At 47.0% G+C, this 14,244-nt stretch overlaps 1 protein-coding gene across 1 annotated transcript in view; it reads left to right on the forward strand.

Annotated features, from left to right (window-relative positions):
• The first annotated feature begins 2,572 nt into the window (after positions 1–2,572).
• Positions 2,573–14,244, forward strand: part of PATL1 (PAT1 homolog 1, processing body mRNA decay factor) — a 706,345-nt gene continuing 694,673 nt past the window's right edge. Inside the window, exon 1 of the mRNA XM_069628825.1 lies at positions 2,573–2,774. Within this exon, the coding sequence (XP_069484926.1) occupies positions 2,760–2,774 (15 nt within the window). The 5' untranslated portion in view covers positions 2,573–2,759. The remainder of the gene's footprint in view (positions 2,775–14,244) is intronic.

Raw genomic sequence — 14,244 nt, forward strand, 5'->3', positions numbered from 1 at the left:
CTGAAACTCCCTGGACGTATATCGCAAAGTACTGTGATAAATATCTGATGCGGTTTATCATGTACTTAAGATTTAATATACTTCCAGTTTATGAGTATACGGGGCCTGGACTAAGATAATTTATGAGAAGCGGGCGTGTAGATTACGTGAATTAAGCTTTGAATCAGCAAGACATGTGTTAACTGCTTGACCTGAGCTAAGAGATTTATATCTGAAGGGATATGGTGAGCTATGTAGTAGTTGGTTACATATGCAATCTGACCAATTTTGCTCTACAACCTATTCAGCAGAATCATTGGTAATGAAGGCAGCAGTTTACCACATCTGGACAGTGATCAAACAGAAATTAAATATTTAAGGGAGACCTTCTGTGATATAAATAATTTAGTTTTAAGAGATTATTTCACATACTGTATGATTAGGCATAGGAAAAGATAACATGTATTGCATGGGCCTCCTGGAAATCAACCGATCAAAATGAAGCTGGATTTCCTAAGCGTGTTTTACAATTTTTCAATACGGCCTATATGGACTCTTTACTTCGCCATCAAGACAGAACAGCAAGGGCGGTCGCTGACGAGGAGGGACTAGAGAAGAAGTATAACATCTTCCAACTTCCAATTATAGAATTGAAGGGTAATTATTTTGACCCATTACAGAGATGTACATGCGGTAAGCACTGGTTAGATGCATGTCCTTTTAAGAACTAAGGGATGTCTAAGTAAAGAGTCCATATAGGCCGTATTGAAAAATTGTAAAACACGCTTAGAAGAGACCTGTCCTCGAATGGAGAGATTGGCCTGTTTCATTAAAAAGATGGCCCTGATATGTATGCAAGCTACCATGATAATATGGGAAGGCTTGAAATAAAAAGAATGAGCAGGATTTTATCTGTTTATTGTATTGGACTCAATTAATAAAAATAAGTGTGTGATTAGGTTTCACACATCCAAACAACTTGGTTAATGGCAGTGGAATAGCATCCCTGAAGTGTGTTTGTTCTTTATATAAATTAAATTCTTTCTGTTCAAAATAATGAGAGTTTAAGTGTAACGGGGCACTCACATATACCAGACACGCTGGAGATAGGGTCCACATGGTACTAATGAGGATTTATATTTTGTTTTAAATTGTTGTTTCTTTGGAATGGAACAGGTTTCTGTGATGTCACATGTTGAACAACACTACGTGATGAAAATAACAAGTTCCCTGAAGACAGCACCAATAAGGGATGTGATTAGTATTCATTTGATTGCATATTAAACAGTAAATATTGGTGCTAGAAACACATATACAGTGTTGGCACACTGTTTTTCCTCGACAAAGAGGGAAGGTTTAATGTTTAGCTTTGAAGCAGACAGAATTAGTTGTTCCACAAGGAGACAAAAGAGAAACTAACATTTGTTCGTTTCTTTCGGGTCATGCTATTCTTAATTGTTGATTTATTTGATGTCCAGTGATATTTGTCGGTTTTATTTGTTATGGAAAAGGAGTGTGGTGTTTCCCCTTTAAAGATGTGTCATGATGATGTCATGACTGACTGTAAATAAAAAGAGACTCTGGCGACAGACTCCATGTCATGGCACTTCTGGCTGTGTCTTATTCGTTTGGGCTTGCCGGCTGATGGCCACGGTCCTGCCGCCCATGTGTAACCTAGGTGTCCCCAGGCCACTGTCCTTCTCTGCGGCCACAGCTCAGTTGCAAGTCTGGGAGCCACGGGCAGCTGATGTTAATGTTAAAGGTATTTGTATAGTGCACCGTCACCAACAGAATTGGTCCCCAAGCGTCGAGGGGATCTGTAAACGAGAAGGCGGCTGGGTTAGTAAGGTGAAGAGGGAGTAGGATAGTGAGAGAAGTGGTGTCCTGTTGGCGGCTTCAGTTAGGTATACACTGTGCGCTGAGCTTTGGTGCGAGTATCGGATCAATGTCAGGCCTTGTGTGTTGTTGGTCAGGCTTGTGTTGTTGTCTGGCTACCAGGATGATCCCTGTATCGGTCTATGTTGTGTCTGCTGGGTAACCCTAGCACTGATGGGGCTGGCAGGTGACCACAGGACCAGTCACAACACTAATGATGTTCAAAGGACCGTTTTCGACTGTTTGCTGAGTGGGGAAGAACGGTGTGTAGATGGGAGGCGGGAATAGGTTCCCGCAGCAAAGGCTGCAGGAGCAAACCCACTACAGTTAACGAAACGTTTTCATTTTGCCTGCCCATTTCAAGCTCTAATGTAAGAGACAAAACATAATGTAATTAACCATACAGATCATTAAGCGACTACTATGGCGTAACTTAATGTAGTGCTATCTTTTTTTGGGATGTGAACGCGGTGCCATGAATGAGACCTCAAAAGTGCCTCCAAATGCTACAGTTTCTTGTACACAATTTGTTTTGTTAACATTATCTAGAGATGTCCCCGGTTTCCCATAAATCAATTAAAAGCTATACGTGTCGCCTGCAAAGGAGAATACTCATATTTCGCTATGTAGTGTCAAACAGATCATGAACAGTGAAGAAGGACAGGAAACTAAACATTCTGACGTTGCGTGCGCAGGACGTCACCTTCGCGCGCCGGCGAAGGGGCGGGGCTGCGGCCGGTGGTAGTGGTTGGTGCAGGACTGGTAAAGGGGTCGCGATCCAAGACTTGAACCTACGTGGAATTTGCGCCTGCGCTGTAACAAGACTTCGAGCCGCGCAGCAGCGAAGGAACAGGAGCGCGAGCCAGCGCCGCGCGGACTGGGGCCCTGCGCCCTTCAGAGAGACAATGTTCCGATACGAGGTAAGCGCATGCGCACTGTTACTCTTTAACCGCGAGGGCGGGAAACAAAAGGGTGGAGCGTATCTCCTGGCAACCACTGTGGGAGAGTGAGAGAACAGGGTTAGTGTAGTGAGTGGTGTTCTAAGTATAGGATTGTTGGGAGATGGAGGGAGCGTGACTAGACAAAAACGAGTTAGGAAGTGTTGTGCTCTCCAGGAAGGTAGAGGAAAAGGAAGGCACTAAGTTAGAGATGTGACCAGTGCTTTATAAGTGGGATACAAAGTTGAGGGGGTTGGGTGATATAACTAAGGGGCGTGAACTGAAGAGGACTGCATTCACCAACCAGTTTATCGTGGGACCTTGATGTATTTTGGGTCAGCATGGTCTAAGAGCTGTCTGAATAAAACGTTTTCAGTATCTAAACAAGGTATTTAAATCAGTAAGACAATCACCCTTCTTCTGTAAATGCACGACCTATAAGAAAGTCGACTGGGACAAAAAACGGACTTCGTTGCATAAAATATAAGCATAAGTATGACCACATCTGACAACTCAAATATAGGTGTTAAAAGGGATTCAAGCATTAAACCCATCCGAGCATGTAATCCACTCTGGGCTTGGTATTCATTTCATGCGTCATCACACGCATCCTGTCTGCTAGTCATTTGGACAGCCTTAGCGTCAGGTGTGCGACTGGTGCTTGAGCAGAGAACACTTTGATTTTTCTAATAGCATTACTTTCACGGCTGATCCCATACCTTCTCAATTATCCTCTTGAAGGAAGCACAGGAGAAAAAGCCTGTATTTTAGTGGGGGCACAGAGTGTGCCCAGCCAAGGAGCATTTTTTTTTTTTACCCTTCTGAGTCATCGTCCCAGCTAGTTTTAGCCCACTTAAACCCCAGCTTGTAGAACTTTCCAAATTGCTACATGTCCTACAATCATCTACTTCTATTTTTCTTTGAAATTGCTTCGGCCGTTTTAGCTACTGTTTTAAGTCCAGTATGATCTAGTTAGCTTGAAATCAACAGCTCACATGAACTTCCTTTGAGCGTCCCCCTCCAGGCCAACTTGTGACATACAGATGCGAAGTTAAGTTTTGCATTATGTATTTTATAAAGGGAACATTAAGAGACAACAATAACTAGTCATCTCTTACATACAAAAAGCACTAATCCTAGATTGTCAGCCTCCCCTAAGATGTTTATGTCCGATAGTTTGGAGCATGAGAGTATCCTTAATGCTGAGATTGGCACACAGGCCTGGAGGTCCTAATACAGAGGCGACTGATAAAACCCAAGAAGGGGGTTGCCCGGTTGGCCAATTAGTGATGATCCAGCATGGGGAATTATCAACTTTTCCATAGAACTTTTGTTGAAATTATGTGGACGCATTGACGAAGATGTTAAAATGCATGGTTAATTGCTTGCCCAAATGTCTTTTGATAAAGCTCAGGGTCTCGATGGAACAACGAATATTATAAAAAATGTCGAGACTAATGATAATTTAAACTCCTTCCATGACAATGGGGAAGCAGAAAGTGCTCTACTGCTAAGGGGGGGAAGCTGAATCCCCTCTAAATTAGCCCACTCATAAACAACTACGAAAACATAAAAAATTAAAGCGTAAAACTGCCAAATGTATAGAAAAGGCTCCTGCTGATGATCCCCCAGAGGCTGCCCTTAGCGAGCCTCTGAATTCAACTGTTGTAACAGTGATTTCGCAGAGCCAAAGGACCAAAAAGTAAAAAAAAGGAGACAGCAGAACAATTGTCCTTATTAGTTGGTTGTTGCAGGAGAACGGAAATGTCAGTGTGCTGTCTGAAGATGATAATAATAAAGAGGAGCTTCATATAGTGGCTCCAGTAGAAGTAAATGCCACTCACCACCTATGAACCAAGTAGACGCTGTTGGGACCGGGGGTGGCACACATGGACGGAATTCTATTCATCCAGGTTATAAAAACCTGAGTAACACTAGGGCGCCTCTTGATGACGAATATTGACTATTAAACATAGAGATAATGTGGGAATAAAGAAGCATATAAAGAGACCAAAACGTCTTAATGTTTTTGCTAAGATAACTTGTCTTCTTCCTATACCCAATTCCTGCGACTTTGATTTCATAGATCCGCAAGGGGGCGATGGTGGCATGGCAAATATTAATTGCGGTCTTCCTATGACGGCATCTCTCATTAGGAATCCGGTTAAATCATTAGTTTCTGGTGTTTGAGCTAGACAAACCATGCATATTACCTACTACCATTGCATGCTGTGATCACTGTAACAGAGCCCTATCGGCGAGTCCTATTGTTAAGACGATTACTAATAAAACAATTGATTACTTTGATGATAAGAAAAGGTGAATATGGTTAAACAAAATGAAACCGTGGTTGGAGCAACAGCAGAAGTGAAGTTTTGATATAATCTGTTGGAACGCACGCAGCCATTCTTACTTCATACATACAAACAGTTATTGTTTGCATCTCCTGTGGAAGCTAGATTTTTGGTCCGCTATGTACTCCCTTGTTACCCAGAGGTAGTGCTAGCTTTTTGTTTGATGTCTGATACCTAGGGGCTGTTATTAGCACCTGCTCATCAAATCTTTGTTTCAAGCCCTGCAAGACAATGTTGGGACTGGAGTTTGTAAACATGAACCATGAAGTTTGTAAACGTGAACCATGAGTAAATGTTTGAGACCTTGCCATAGCTCTCAGCTCTGGTGGGTGTCACCCGCCTTGCAATGAGCCGACACACCTGCAAGGCCACCTATACGCCTGTTCACTTCAATGGGCTCTCACCTGCCCAAAAATAATTGTTTCACCCGCCTTGGCAACAGAAAAGGTCATGAGATATGCCTGGCAGGTTGTTCGGTTGTATTTGTTGCCTTCCATCTCTAAGCATAGGAGGTGCCGGTTGAAGCACCCTTTTTGGCTGCACTCTTCCTGCTTATTGCTGCTCTGACTACACTGGTTGTGGAAATAGAGCAGATAACTACATCACAAATGTAATGGGTGACAGTGTGACATTTTCTGGACTGGTTCTGAGTTCTTTGGGACCACTTTAGACCCTTCTCGTGCCTGTTGTTGCTGCTTGCATTTGTTCTGTTATTGGTGGGCTTGGCTTGGCTTTAAGTGAGGCAACATCAGTGTCTAGCTCTGATAACTGTATTATTTGTATGGTTGTATTGTATTTCGATTGCATTTGTTTTGGGGGTATTATGCGCTTCAAGTATTCTAAATGTCTTTTTCCACTGTTGCTTTAAGTACACTCCCATATGTGTGTGCATGCTTAAATTTGAATTCGTAGCTCTGGAAGACAATGGGTGGTTCGCTTACCTGACCTCAGTGAACATACAGGCATTGCTCTAGTCACAGACCTGTGCAGGTAGATAATTGTATAATGGCTGCTTAAAGTCCATGAGGAAGGGTACTGTGACTTTAGTTGTTCTCTCCAGCTGCACATTCACCCTGTGAAGTAATGTGCTGCCCTTATGTGGCAAGTGCTGTTCCCTGATAACCTTTCATCAAGTAACCTGCTCTTCCACGGGCCCTCCTTTCACTCTGCGCTCTCTCCTTCTCCCCCGCTGCCCCTCCCACTTCTGGTGTCCATTTTTTTTCTTTTTTTTTCCTCCCCATCCAATGCTGTTTTCCCTCTGTTCATGCCCGCCCGCCGATGCATGAATGGGCTGGCTACCGGGTCATGAGACCAGAATCGGGCAGAGACGATGTCACCTGGAGAACCCCTCTGGCACGTCCTGTCCCAACTTGGCTGTGTGCAGAGTAATTACCCCACCCCTGAGCCATATTGTGTAAGCGAGCACGATCCTGCATTTAGCAATTGCAAAGATTAGCCACGCGTTGCACTTGGATGGATTGTTGGGGCAGGAATATACCTCCCTTAGATGGACTGCTGGAAACCCTTAGATGTAAGGTTTGGGGGTAGGAAATGTTATTGCTAGTGACTAACCATACTAAAATGTACCCTTCTGCATAATTGCCCTTAAACTCTGAACTAAACACAACCATACCTCTACTGCACCACAAACAGCACGTACTTCACAACACCCAACATGAAAAAACCATACACAACCAGACCTCAACACCATATGATGGCTACCGACCGAAAACACACCAACGCTCTGTGACCGGTTTCTCCAAACTGAATCTGCCAACAGCATATCAAAGCAATCTTGCTCTTCTCACTCTCAACCCCACTAACAAACCCCCTCCCATTCCTCCTGAGCGCAAAGAGACCACACAAGTGGCGCCAATGCGCAGTACAAAAACCTTTAACTTAACATAACATGGCTGATTGAAACTGTACTGTGTCACCATTTGGGGAGGATATCAGTCTATGAAATTACTTTGAAAAATGCAGTGGGTGCTTTGGTGGCGATATCCATCCAGAAATCTCAATTCTGACTACTTTGAGGTATAGCCCAGTAGGAATATAGTAAAACTGTTGAGAACCAGCACTGTGGGCCATTGGCCCTGTAAAAAGCACTCCCTTTTCTTCTATTCCTCACCTTTTGTGTGATACTGACTAGGTGGTGAGCTTATTTTCAGCCTCTCAGCATAAACTGAAGCTCTACTTCGTGGACCGTTCTAGGCCACCAGTGATGATATAGCTTTTTTCATTGGTTTATTTCCCAAATTGCCATCATGTGCGAATCGGATTCGTCTCACCTTTTCTGCTGTGGAGGCCGTAGTATTGCTCGCTCATCTTAGTAAATTCCTACTTAGATGCAGTTATGCTGCTACCTTGTAGTGTGTGATATATATATTAAAACCACATACTTCCTGCATATGCAGACACTTGTAATAATAGAGGATTTTTTTCAAATTGCCTGAATTGAATTTCTTTGGTTCATTTAAAGAAAGACTAGACGCATCCTACCTACCTGTTACACATATTTATTTAAAGGTGTTGCGAAATTGCAACAGTGCATATTTGAAGCATGGGCAAGGGAAAATACCATTAGTGTACAGTATAACGCCACGCATTCCATCCCACGCAGGATTTTGTCAGGAAAATTCACAATTTGTTTGCTCGCCCCCTGATGGAGCTGAGTGGTGGGGCCTCGGTTCTCCCACAGCTCCAGAAGACAGTCCTGGCACATCTCCAACTTGTTTGCCAAGCATTGCAGGACTGGGGATTTCTGGTGAACTGGCAGAAGTCCCATCTGGAGCCCTTTCAAGATCTGGTTTTCATTGAGGCTCTGATTTGCACCAGGATGGGGGGGGGAGGGATTCTGTCCTGGTTGCAGGTCGCACCGGGAACATATTATCTTAAACTGGATGAGGAGGGTTAGGTGCAGGAGTTATGCAGAACAAAGGAAATGGAAGACAATCCTGTGTTGGACGCAGCGGCCTCATGAAGTAAGTACTGGGACGAGGAAGAGTGGACATGGAGGTAATGTAGCCTCAATCCCCTCTGCAATTGATTGCCCACTTCTGCCAGATCTACCTTGGATTCCTTCCACACCTTCTGCCCCAATCCATCCCTTCCCCCTTCATAGTCCTCCTCTCACATGCTGGCCTCCCTGATCATGTGCCTGGACCGAAATCCCAACCACTCTACCTTAAGGTGCGTCCCTCTGCAGTGTATAGCCGCAGTGATCCTCTCTATCACGTATAGGTTCTTTCCTGTACTTATCCACTTCCTCTTAGCTGGGAGCAACATACTTTTCCAGTGCATCGCTAGACAGGCCCTACCTGCTAGCAACAAAGAATGTGGCATGTGCAGCAGGCTCTCATATTCACCCTCCGCCCTCTCCAAGCCAAATAAAACCAATAACGCGCTCTTCGATAATAGGAGTTCCCTCCAACTCCTTAATCCACCCAAGCACCTCATCCCAGTAAACCTGAATCTTCCTGCAACCCCACCACATATGCCAATAATATGCCCTCTCCCCACATTCATGCCAGCAAAGGGAGCTCGCACCAGGAACATTTTGGAGAGGTGCCCCGCATCGTACTGGCATCTGTGAAGTAGTTTCATTGCGTGTAGCTTATACTGGCAAGTGATCGAAAACCCTGTACGCCCTACAGCACATTTTATGCCATAATGCCTTGTCCACTTCTAGACCCAACTCCCCCTGCCACTTACTCCAGAGTTTCAGTACTCGCCCCCCACCTTCCACCAGGCACCTGTACAGGGACGAGATCAGCCCCTTCATTTCCCTACTTGAGTACATAACCTTCCCTGCAGGAGTTAATTCTCTCTGTATCTGGTCCACCCAAGAATCAGCTGTAAGAATACCCTTCAACTGTAGGTATGAAAATAGACAATTGTCTTATCCCCAGTGAGATGAACTGACTGACCGACCCTCGCAAGGCCTGCCTTGGCCCAAGTCTGAAAGCTATCCAGATTTGGTTTCCGATCCCTAACCCCCGGGGCCCATAAATGACTCCGCAGAGAGGGCCACATCGTAACGTCCCTCATCTCGGAGCCCTTATGCCAAATATTCTAGATGACCCCCTAGGATGGGGTGATCCCTAATCTTTCTACGGAGCTGATCCCTTGGCACCCACAGTCCCTACCCCATCGTTGCTGGCCTGAAATGTAGATTGTCTAGCTCCACCCATTGACAGCCCCACATCTCCCTCATATGCCGGATCCGGACCCTGAGTTGTGCCGCCTTATAATACAGGTAAATCTCCAGAAGACACACCCTCCTTTCTTTTGGGGCACCAAAACCTCATATGCCACTCTTGCTTTCTTACACTGCCACAAAAACCTCAGGAGGCGGGCCTTAACCTCTCGGAACATAGCCTCTGGGACATGGGAGCATCTGAAACAAGTAGAGGATTCTGGGACGAAGTTCATCTTTATGGTGTTTAGCCGACCCAGCCATGAGATATTGAGTTTACCCCATTTCTCCAAGTCGCCAAACAGAAGTGAAGGGAAATTCGCCTTGTATAACCCGCCTATTTCCCTTGTAACATGAACCCTGAGGTAACGCAACTGACCCTCTTCGACCCTCATCCTCAAATCTGACATTTTCCATCTTTCGTGTTCCCCCAACTGGGCTAACAGAAACAAAATACATTTCCTCTTATTAATCTTGAAGCCCGAAAGCACCCTGTTTTGTTCGTCTAACTCCACCACCGCTGGGACTGAAGATACTGGATTCCTAAAATGCAGCAGGATATGATCGGCCTACAAACCGAGCTTGTATTCCACTCTCCTCCTCGCCCCCCATAATGATACCTTCCACAGGAGGCTCACCTCGTATTTGCCACGCCAGCGCCCACATTGAGGAGCGAGATTGCGCGGCAAGAACCAAATGCGCATGGGTTCTTGCCCTCCTAATGGATCACTGAGATGAGAGCCCACACAAACGCCTTTGGAGCCCTTCCGGTATCCAAAACATAATTAAATAGTTTGACCAGATGCAGGACCAAAACACCTGAAAAGGTCTTGTAAAAACCAGTGTTGTACCCATCTTCTCCCGGTGCCTTTCCCAATTGTAGCCTATGGATTGCCCCCAAAATCTCATCCCTTGTAACAGGGGCGTCCATTGCACCGGCCTCCTCCAGAGTCAGTGACGGTAATGGCACGCCAGCCAGGTAAGCTCCTGTTCCCCACAAATCTTGCTCATCTTCCTTCTTATAAAGGTTTTTGTGAAAGTCCACAAAGGTCTCGACTTCTCCTCCACCCCTGCTATCCATCTATTGGCGCACTGACCTCGTAATCTCGCCACTAGCAAGGCATCTCCCTTATCACCTTTTTCATAATATTTCTGCATCAAGAACTGGAGTTTCCTGACTATCTTGCCCTCCTCCATCAACCACAGTTCCTTTCTCTTACTCCAAATGACCTCCATTATTCCCCAACTCCCTCCTCTTGTGCCTGTATCCGTTCCTTCAAGGCCCCTATCTCACCACTCAATCTATCCTCCAAAGTCCTCTCTCTCCTCCTACGTGCCCCTTCCCTAATCAACAGGCCTTGCCAAGTCACCTTTCCTGCTCCCACATTGTTCCCTGTTCCACCTCCCCTGTGTCGGTCACCAAAAAATATTCCTGTATTGCTCCGTGAAGTTCCTCACGAAACAATGTATCTTTCCATAGGGATTCGTTACATCTCCATATCGTTTTCTTGGGGGCCATATGTATCCAAGACAAATCAAGAGCTACCATGTCATGGTTAGACCATGTAATTGAATGTATCTGAGCCCATCGTCCCCTCTGACAAATCCCTCAAGATACAAAGAGAGCGCTGTACAGAATAGAATGTAAATCCCCTCTACTGAGGATGAAGGAGGCACCACACATCGCTCAGGCCATGTAGGTCCAAACATGTCTTCAAACCTTCCACCCCCACTGCAGTGCCCCCCCCCCGGTCAATCCCATGTATCTTCTATCCAACTGTACGTTTGCCCACATGTTGAAATCTCCGCCCACAACCAGGTGCCCCCACGCCTCACTCAAAAGCTTCGCAAACATGCATTGAAGAAAGTGCAGCCGTCTCTGGTTGGGGACATAAAATGTCACAAAAGTTAATCCGACTCCTCCCACAGAACCCAAAAGCATTAGTGCCCTCCTCTTCACCTCCCACTTTCAGTTGTCTATGGAACTGGATACTAAACACCCCACACCCCCAGCCCCCTGATCTCATGTCCTAGGAGACCACAGGGTTCGAAATTGAGGGGAGCTATTTAGCTCTTGCTTCTTGCAGAGAGCATGGTTAGCTTTAAACCTACAGCTACCAGGAGCTACTTTTGGCTCCTAGGGCCAACTGGTGCCTTCCAAACATGCAAACGTGACATTAACTTTGAATATTTGAAAATGTTAATAAAGAAGCATTAGCACACACTTGATATACATTTAAATGCAATAGTTGATACAAAATGGACAAAACTTTAAAGGAGCATCCTGGTTCCCCTGCAGTAGCTCCTACCTACAGGTTGATGGCAGACACCCAGAAGCTGGTTTTAGCTCCTGCTTATCAAATCTCAATTTCGAACCCTGAGACCGCATGGGATCTAACTTTCCTCTCCCCTCAAGAACCTTGTCTCCTGGAGAAAGAGGACAACCATTCTAATTCTCCGAAAATCACTAGCAGCCGGGGACCTTTTTAGTCTGTGAGTTGAGTCCTTTTACATTCAGTTTGCAGATCCGTATCACCCCCTGTTAGGGTCAAACATTGCCTCGCATCAAACATCTCCACCTGGGCAGACCACTTCATGTACGCAGCAGCATTCCCCTGGGCCATAACAACTTGAACTAAACACCCCTCTTTCCCAACTGTAAACCTCCCCCCCCCCACCACTCCCGCTCCCATTGATGCGCCCGGTCCCCTCCAGTTTCCATCGCTGGATGAGCACCGAACCACCAATGGGGCCCGAACCCCCAGGCCATCTCTTCTCACTCCACCAGATCAAGAGCTCCCACCCACGCACCTTACACACACCCAACCACTTCTCCAGGAACCCCAACTTGTATTTGGGGTCCCACATTTAGGCCGGTAACTGCAAACCTTCCAAAAATCACTTGGATCACCTCCCAACGTGTCCCATCTGCTTGTTTGTCTCTCTGTCAGAGCTGCAAGCACAGCCCCTAACACTGATCCAGGGACCAGAAAAACAGGCACACAATGATTCCCCAGAGAAATGCTAAACCAGTAAATTCAGGTGGATCCAGCTGGAGAAGTGTTCAACTTCCTAGAGCTCGGAACCTTGCTTCTGTTCAGTCCTTTAATACGCCACTGTCTGTCTTCGGGGACCTTCGTGCTGCCTTCAGACGTGGTCTGCCATCTCCAATCAGTTCTCCCATGACCCTGCGTATGTCATCTTCCGTGACCGCTTTATTCATCCACCGATAGAGATGGGGAAGCCCCACCTGTAGCGCACTCCATTCTCATTCAGCCACTTTGTCAGGCACAGGCATCTCTTAACCAGCATGAGTGAGGACAGATCCGGGAAAAAGCACAACCTTTGCAGTGCCCAACAGCATCGTACCCACCCCCCGTCGCCTTCTCAAGAATCTTTTGCTTATCTCGTAATTGTGGAAGTGTGCTAGGACTGATCTCGGGCCTCTGCCCGCCACCCCGCCCCAGCTCTGTGCACCCTTTCCATCTTTGGTTATCGATGGTGTCCTCCAACACAATTTATTCCGCCTCCTGTACGATCCTCTGCAGGTCCCTTTCTGTTTCCCCCTCTTTCTCTGGGACCCCAAAAAGTATGAAATTGTTCGTTCTTTCCCCATTTTTCAAAGTCGTCCATCTTGAGGGCCATCTCCCCCTCCCCCTTTCCGATTCTCCCATCCTCGTGTCCATCTGGATCTTTAGAGATGTCTGGTTGTTTTCCACTGATTTCCGCCTCTCGTCCGTTTTGTCGATCCTCACATTGATTTTATCCACCTTCATAGATACAGGGTCAGCACCCCCTCCTGCATCTTGAAAGCCGCAGTGGTGTCGCCCCGGCTATGTGGATATTCAAACCGCTTCCATTTCACTTTCTAGTCCATGGGCAGGGGGCGAGGCCCCCGGGCTCGCCCTTCCGCTCGACTGAGACTTCCACGTCTAATCACGTGTGACCCCCCTTTCCAACACTTTGGTCCCCGGTCAATGGGCGAGTACTCAATACAGGTGTCTAGTGGTCAAACTGCCTCCTCACAGGTTTCCCCATGGCTGCATACACCTAATTTCCAGGACTTCCACGTGAATCACTGCCTCCTGAAGTTTTGGCACCCCAAGCATCCCGCCATGCCCTTTTCTAGGCCTGGCTGTTGACCCCCAAACTTGGGTCTCGGGCCCCACGCCTCCAGTCCCATGTAGGTCTTTGCAACAAAATGCGGGCACACACCCCTGGCTGTGGCCCGGGGCCCCACACCTCTCCACTCAGCCCCAAGTCTCAGGCCCTCTCCTTGCCATGATCCAGCAGGAGGGCACTGGTCCCTCTCCCCTACTCTACCACTCTTCTGCGCCTTTCCCTTTGGAAACAATGTGGGTAGACCCCACCACGCACCCAATCGGGCCTTGAAAGCCAACCCTCTCCACCAGGCGAGCCCAACTGCTGCACTACGTGGGGCAGGCACACACCTCCTGGCCGAAGTCAGGGGGGCCACAGCCAGACGGAACAGCAGTGCTGGCCAAGTGGAAAATGTCACTGTAGGAAACAGCTTTCCGGGCCTGCAACGCTATCATACGCAAAGCCGAGGCAGAAACTGAACTTTCATACCGAGTGCCCGAGGCGTTGTAGCGGGATTCTGGTTGGTGGGCCACAAACAGCGGGCGGCTGTAGCTTGGCCGGTAGTCCCTTCAGCTTGGTGACCCGCAGGTGCATCACATCGAAGGGATGTTTATCCGCTACGGACCAGAGGCCTGGGGCAAGCTAGACCCGCTGGTGTGGGGGTCTCCGCCAGAGCTCTGAGAGTGGGAGTTGCGGCGGCCGTGGGCTTGGATACGCCTCAAAGGGGAACCCAGCAGGGAGAGGTGTCGCACCATCAGCACGGGACGAGAAGCTCTCGCCCCAGCGATTGGCAGGGTCA

This window comes from Ambystoma mexicanum, chromosome 12 (assembly GCF_040938575.1).
Source record: "Ambystoma mexicanum isolate Mex_15411 chromosome 12, UKY_AmexF1_1, whole genome shotgun sequence".
Classification (NCBI taxonomy): domain Eukaryota; kingdom Metazoa; phylum Chordata; class Amphibia; order Caudata; family Ambystomatidae; genus Ambystoma; species Ambystoma mexicanum.